At 29.2% G+C, this 7,500-nt stretch overlaps 2 protein-coding genes across 3 annotated transcripts in view; both read right to left on the reverse strand.

Annotated features, from left to right (window-relative positions):
• The window catches only part of LOC101238552 (uncharacterized), a 117,107-nt gene that overhangs the window by 41,305 nt on the left and 68,302 nt on the right, over positions 1-7,500 (reverse strand). The gene's annotated exons all lie outside the window — the stretch shown is intronic.
• Positions 1,802-3,516, reverse strand: LOC136089113 (zinc finger protein 862-like). The gene is made up of 2 exons (XM_065814839.1): positions 3,211-3,516; positions 1,802-2,979 (listed from the first exon to the last, which is right to left on the reverse strand). Exons 1-2 carry the CDS (start codon positions 3,386-3,388, stop codon positions 1,802-1,804), a joined length of 1,356 nt encoding a protein of 451 aa, XP_065670911.1. The 5' UTR covers positions 3,389-3,516.

A 7,500-nucleotide genomic window follows, 5' to 3' on the forward strand; every position in this document is an offset into this window, starting at 1 on the left:
AACAAACAGTTGCTAACATTCATCAAATTTATCTACTCAATTCAAACATTTTCTACTCAAAATTTATTTTAACAATAATTTTAAGGTGTTTAAACTATAATTAAAGAAATAAAACCTTTTGAAAAAAGAATTTTTTAAACACAAAATTTATCTCTTCCATTGTGGAAATAGCCATATATATATATATATATATATATATATATATATATATATCAGGCTTGGTCGGGAAAGGCGTGCGATCGCACTTTGATCTTGACCACGCATACAATATTTAGTTGCGACAACTTGCCCACGGCTTCATAGATGTTTTGAGAACATTTCAAAAAATAATCAAGCGCAAAAAAGTTCAACTGGACCGATGAGAGACAATTACAAAAATTAAAAGCTTCCTGATTAAATTGTTATAAAATAAGTTTAGAATAATTAATAAACTTCGTCTTTTATAATTAAGCGACACTCTTTTATATAAAGTAAAAACTTACTATTAATAATTGTTTAATAAAGAAACAATTGTTATTCAATTTATCAAAGAGTTTAGTATAATTTCTTTTATTTGAGTACTTCTGATTTATTTCAACAAGATTCTAATAAACAAACGTTTGTTGATTTATTTAATAAATAAAAAAGTCAATCTTTTTTTAACCGTTTCGCGCTTTACGTAGTTGGCCTGAGTTTTGTTTTTACAAATTACATACGATTCTTTGTAGTACGACGAACAAAAGAAGCAATTAAATCATTCAGTTACTATGACATCTTCATAGATGTTTTGAGAACATTCAAGTATGTTTCCATGTTTGTCCGCATAACAATAAGTTTTTAAAATACACGCAAAAAAATAAAATTCATAACTTTAATCTTTACTAATTAAATGATTTTATATTGATGAATGCTTTAAAAAGATTCGCTAATATAAATTTGTTTTGTTTTGATACGTTGACTTATTGTTGGAGCCACACACACACAGATGTTTAAAAGATTTAATAAAATGGCAGAGTATAAACTTTTTAATAACATATTTTGATCTATATTATTAAAAAGTTTTATATATACAGCATATAATATATACATATATTAGCTTATACGCTGCCTTTTTATTAAATTCAACTTATTTATGCAATCGTATAACAAGAATATGACAATCAAAGATATCATATATATAATGCTAAATATATTTTCGTCCTTCAGGACTCTTAAGTAATGTACATAAATATAAAATTATGTGGGATAAAATTTATATTACAAATTTTTTATCTTTCCGATTCAGATATAGAACTTATATCTTCACTGGTGCAGCTTTCTTCGCTACTATAATCAGTGGCAATACTAGCATTAGCTGAATCAAGGAAAAAAACTCTTCGCTTATCTAAGAAAATATCCACAGCACGACTTAAAATATCATCCCGTTCTTGTTGAGTGAAATTCGTGTCATTCCCTGCTATGATTATTGAGTCTTCCATTGTTGAGTGGTTCATCTTTAAACGCCTATCAGTCAAAATCACAGTCAAAATACTGAAAACGCGTTCGACAGCTGAATTAGAACCAGCAATACACATCAGAAGTTCAACTAAAAGACTCAAGTTTGGAAACTTAATTTTATAATAAAGAAAAATATTCTGCCATATTTGCAATGGTGTGAGTGCAGTGGTGTACTGCGCATTTATTAATAGTTTTGCAGCTCTCCATTCCGAAAGAACCATTTTAAAATCCATTCCTAATTTTTCTAGAGGGTAAAAAAATTCGTTTAGCAATAAAGATATGCTGGCATCACCATACATGCTGTCTGCTGTCCATACTTGCGGATCTAACCAATCCATTGATTCGAATATGGATTTAACAGCGAACTAAATCTATCGTTTATTAATGGCAGAATGATTTCAATTGCTAATTTTCTTATTTTAATGGCAGAATGAATACATTCAAAGTTAAGATTAGCCATATTGTTGAGTTCAATCTCAACAAACTCAGGGTTTGATTTTTTCAATTCGTTACCTTCTTTGAAATACGAAGAAAGAAGATTGGTTGAACCATCTTTTTCATTGATTATAAACTTGAGTAAATATGAATCAATAATATTATCAATATCTTCATGGCTTAATTCCGCTAAGCTAGCCTTTGTTATATCCACCGCTGGTTTTAACTCATTCACCATTAACATTTGTTTTTCAAAAACCAATGATAATGGTGATAACTTTTCTAAGATGTCCAAATAACTACAAACCATACATAATAGTCTGTAGTCATGCAACCGTTTGGACAATCCAGAAAGTTTAGCACGCATATCTGCTTTAGTGTCGCGATCAGCAAGAGTATTATCGAAACCCACAATAAGCGAAGGCCAATTATGTAAAAGTTTTGTAAAGCCGTGTCTCCTGTGACTTATAAAGCGCGTTCCAAATATTTTAGGCAACGTGTAATATGTAATGTTCAAAGCCTCAGCAGCTTTTTTAACTGCGCATTTTAGCTTTCCAGAATTGCGAAATAAATTAAATATGGAAATGTAAAAACGTTCACACTCTTTATACTGGGAAATATCTTTCACAGCATCTTTTATTGCTAATTCTAAACGATGGTTTACGCAGTGAATTTTTATCAGCCACATTCTATCTTTTTTTAATTGTGTTAACACGCCATTATAAATTCCAAAATTAACGCAAGCTCCGTCGGCCGTAGCGCTTACAAGTTTGTATTTGTAAGCTGACGCAGTTAAAGGAACACTACCGGTTTCAATAAAAATGCTATCAATAGCCTTTTTAATGGTATTGGCATTCATACCACCCAAACTGTTCATATCAAGTAAAGAAACTACAAAACAGGCAGGGGTCCCTTCGCGTTCAACGCGCACAAGAATCAACTCTTTTTCATCCTTTGTTTTTCTAGCCTGAGAACCATCGGAAAGAATGGAGAAAAAGTTTGTTTCATTGACAATTTTAGCAACTTTTTCTTGAATGGCACTGGCAATGCATGAGATATATTCACGTGCTAAAAAAGAAATTAAAAACAATAAAATAAAAAAATAATAATAAAACTAATATTTTTCAAATTAAAAAATAAAATGGATAAATCAAAAGTATAAGACCATTCGAATGTAAAATCTTAAAAAAAAAAAAAATTAAACTTTCATTATAATAGTAACGTAACTTTAATTTGATTTTTTCATTTGAATTATTTTATTAAATTACGAAAAAGAAACTGAACCTAAAAATCAATAACCTGCTTTATTGTTGTCTTTTCCTTGTAAAAGGAGTGCACCATTAAGTCTTTGGCATTTGATCAGTGTCTTGAAATGGCTATGTGGCATGCTTGGTTTTAGAGCCATTTCATAGGCTGTTCTAATCATCTTTAATAACGCTTCGCGGTTGTCTTGTGTAATAGTTAACAAGTTTTCCATATCGAGGTTAGCAATACAACTACTTCCAGGATCTTCTGAGTTACCATTATCAATCAGCACTGCTAATCTATGGCTTTGCCCTCTAAGATGGCGATCAACCTTTATTATTATCAAAGAAAAAATCACGGTTCAAATTAAGCAATTTTCTAAAAAATTTATTCACTTAGTAATATAGTAAATTATAAGATAACTACAGTTATAAGTTATATAATGGTAGAAAAATTATGTTTAAATTAATTCCTGGAGTCACAAATTAAGAACAAGCTAATTATTTTAATTTTACCTGATACTTTGTCACCACACAAGTTCCCTCCGTAAACGCTGTCAAAGAATGATTTGATACTCCTTTAACTAAAGCATCCGTTAAAATTTCAGTTTTGTTCCTAGCACAAATCTTACACCATATTTTGACAACTAAGCCATTTTCTTCCGTGTATCCAATAACTGATTCTTTCCCCCACGAAAGAAAAGTTTTTAAGTTCTTAGATATTGGTTTACTATCTTGAATTTTTTTTGCTTCAGATGTCATTCTTACAAATTTGTTATACTTAAACTTAAATTTACTTATTTCTGTTTTAAATACTTATTAAAATGAAAAATAAAAAAAAAGCCCACTCACTATTCATAATCAGTGGTAAAGCAGTTCCGCTTCCTCCTCGTAATTTATTTTTACCTTTTGAGTTTAATCATAAAAAAATGCTTTCAGATAGTTTGACGTATTTAAAATTTGGTTTTGGTTAGTAAAATAAAAAATAACAATATAATTCATTTGGAATGTAATTTTTTTGGATACTGATCATTATAGACCGCTAATTCAGGGGTCTAGCACATTGCGGAATTGTTTTTAACATTTTTAAAGATACTGCTAAAAACAACGTTCTAACATTGTCATAGTAACTGAATGATTTAATTGTTTCTTTTTTTCGTCGTACTACAAAGAATCGTATGTAATTTGTAAAAACAAAACTCAGGCCAACTACGTAAAGCGCGAAACGGTTAAAAAAAGATTGACTTTTTTATTTATTAAATAAATCAACAAACGTTTGTTTATTAGAATCTTGTTGAAATAAATCAGAAGTACTCAAATAAAAGAAATTATACTAAACTCTTTGATAAATTGAATAACAATTGTTTCTTTATTAAACAATTATTAATAGTAAGTTTTTACTTTATATAAAAGAGTGTCGCTTAATTATAAAAGACGAAGTTTATTAATTATTCTAAACTTATTTTATAACAATTTAATCAGGCAGCTTTTAATTTTTGTAATTGTCTCTCATCGGTCCAGTTGAACTTTTTTGCGCTTGATTATTTTTTGAAATGTTCTCAAAACATCTATGAAGCCGTGGGCAAGTTGTCGCAACTAAATATTGTATGCGTGGTCAAGATCAGAGTGCGATCGCACGCCTTTCCCGACCAAGCCTGATATATATATATATATATATATAGATATATATATATATATATATATATATATATATATATATATATATATATATATATATTTATATATAAATTTATATGCGTGTGTGTGTTTATATATATATACATATATATATATAAATATATATAAATATAAATATATATATATATATATATATATATATATATATATATAAATATATATATCGTATGTACAAGAAATAAATGTGAAAGTAAATACATCATTTTTTTCAGAGGTTGTATTAAAATATTTCTAATTGTGTTTGTATTTTGTTGGCAACATGTAACGATTTCAAAAAAATGTTTAAGTTTTTTAAGTTTAAAATAAGTTTTAAAAATGATAAAAGAAGAAAACGTTAGAAAAAATATTTTGCACAAATATTATAGAAAATCTAAACAGTAGCTACAATTCAGTTGCAAAAAAGTTCCAAATACATCCCTACACCGTTAGTCATGTTATTTAACATTTTCCCAAACAAATTCGATCCAATGCAAATGTAGTAACGAAGAAAGAAGGTTTTTCAAGATATAAAACTGGTTAGGAAACTGGTTAACACCTTTTATGAATAATCCAAGCCTCTCATTATGGGAACGCACAAAAAAAAAAGAAAAGAATTTTCTTATAGTTTTGTTGTAAAAGTTCAAAATAAACATGTTTTCCAAGCTTTCAAATAACAAAAAGTGCCTAACCATTCTGAAATTAAAAAAAGTGCAAGAACCCGCTGAAAAAAATTTTTATGACAATTATATTTCTAAAAACTTCTGAATTATTGAGAATGGTGAAATTTTTATGAAGCACGATTATCAGCAAAATCCTGGTGCTGTCTATTATAATGCCAGATATAGAGGAAAACCAGGTAAGAGAATTATATACGCAAAACATGATAAGCTTATTTATTAATCAAAAAATAAAAATAAAAACTATGCAGAAATATTAAAGATTTTAAAATGTCATTTAAAAAGCATCAAATAGCTTTGATTGTTATTCTGTACGCAAGCTTAAAGGTACAACCAAAGCAAAAGTTCTAAATTTTTTTAGATCCCCAGAGGAATAAATTAATTTCTTTGAAATATTTAATCTTCTTATATTAATGTATTAAAAATAATACTCAGTTCTAAATAAAAGTTGATGAGTACTTTTTTTAGTTGTTTTTCTACTTTCACACTTATTTTGTGTACACGCTTTATATATATATCTGTATACATATATATATATATATATATATATATATATATATATATATATATATATATATATATATATATATATATATATATATATATATATATATATATATACAGTGGCGGCAAAAAGTCATGCACCCAACTGAAAAATAACACTTTTTTACTATTTGCACATATAAATTTTATTTTAAAAACCCTAATAACTGTCCCAAATGTTAGCAACATGAAATATAAATGTCTTAAAAATAAAAATAATGATATGTTTAATATTTTGTATGACCACCTTTGGTTTGAGGACAAGCATGATACGCCATGGCATGGACTCGACGAATGAATGTAAGGTTTCTGGGGTGATGCTTTCCCACGCTTCATTCAAACACCTTCACAAATCTTCCAAACCAGTGGGTTTGGATACCTGCAGCTTTCGGAAGATGATCTCCCACAGATGTTCAATGGGATTAAGGTCAGGGCTCTGAGGAGGCCACTCCAAGACTTGTACACGTTTGGAGGTTAAGAAATCACATACCCATTTAGCTTTGTGACAGTGTGGTTGTCCTGCTGAAAGACAAACTCAACTTGTCTGCCAAATAAAGCACCAGCTGATGGGAGCATGTGATCTCTTAGGACTCCAATGTACTAGTCCTGGTTCATTGCACCTACACAGCGGTACAATTGACCTATCCCGGACCATGACATGCAACCCCAAGCAATGATATATGTGTGTATATATATATATAGATACATATATATATATATATATATATATATATATATATATATATATATATATATATATATATATATATATATATATATATATACAGTGGCGGCAGAAAGTTATGCACCCATCAGCTTTTACAACAAAATTTTGATTTTAGAATAGGTTTTAAAAATAAAAACAACCAGATTTCAAGTTCTTTAATATCAAAGTTGTTTACTTTGTGTAGGAGCTTTAAATTTTTTTGTGACTTTTAATTTTTAGTAACTTTGTGGTAATTTGGATGTTAATTTATGCGATCAGCTGATGTCCCTTTAAATTTTGTTTACAATTGATATATTTGATAATACTTTATTTATTTGTATTTTGGGCTTGTAACTTACCAGTCCATGTTATTTTGTATTTATTTTTCGGTTTTTAGTGGATATTACGCACCCTGTCACAAAGCTAAGCGGGTATGTGATTTTCTTAACCTTTAAACGTGTACGAGTCTAGGAGTGGCCTCCTCCGTGCTTCACAGTAGCATTAATGCAACTGCTGTGGTATCTTTCGAGTGTTTAAACCAGCTTTCTGCAGCCTGGCTCTAACAGTCCTAACAGCCAGCCTGATTCTATAGTCTATACAGCCTGGCAGCTATATCAGGGGCAGTTAACCGCCTATCTGCTAAGTTCATTCGGACAAGAAGACAAACATCTCTAGTCAACGTCTTCTTTGGACGACCACTGCAGAATCTATCAGCCACCAATACTGTTTCCCTGTATTTCCT

This window comes from Hydra vulgaris, chromosome 12 (genome assembly GCF_038396675.1).
Source record: "Hydra vulgaris chromosome 12, alternate assembly HydraT2T_AEP".
Lineage (NCBI taxonomy): Eukaryota > Metazoa > Cnidaria > Hydrozoa > Anthoathecata > Hydridae > Hydra > Hydra vulgaris.

Excerpts from the sequence above, each read along its gene's own strand:
- LOC136089113 (XM_065814839.1), bottom strand. The coding sequence starts at position 3,388 with ATGGAAAACTTGTTAACTATTACACAAGACAACCGCGAAGCGTTATTA. Across the intron at positions 2,980-3,210 it reads AAAAGACAACAATAAAGCAG|CACGTGAATATATCTCATGC; the intron begins GTTATTGATTTT and ends TTTCTTTTTTAG.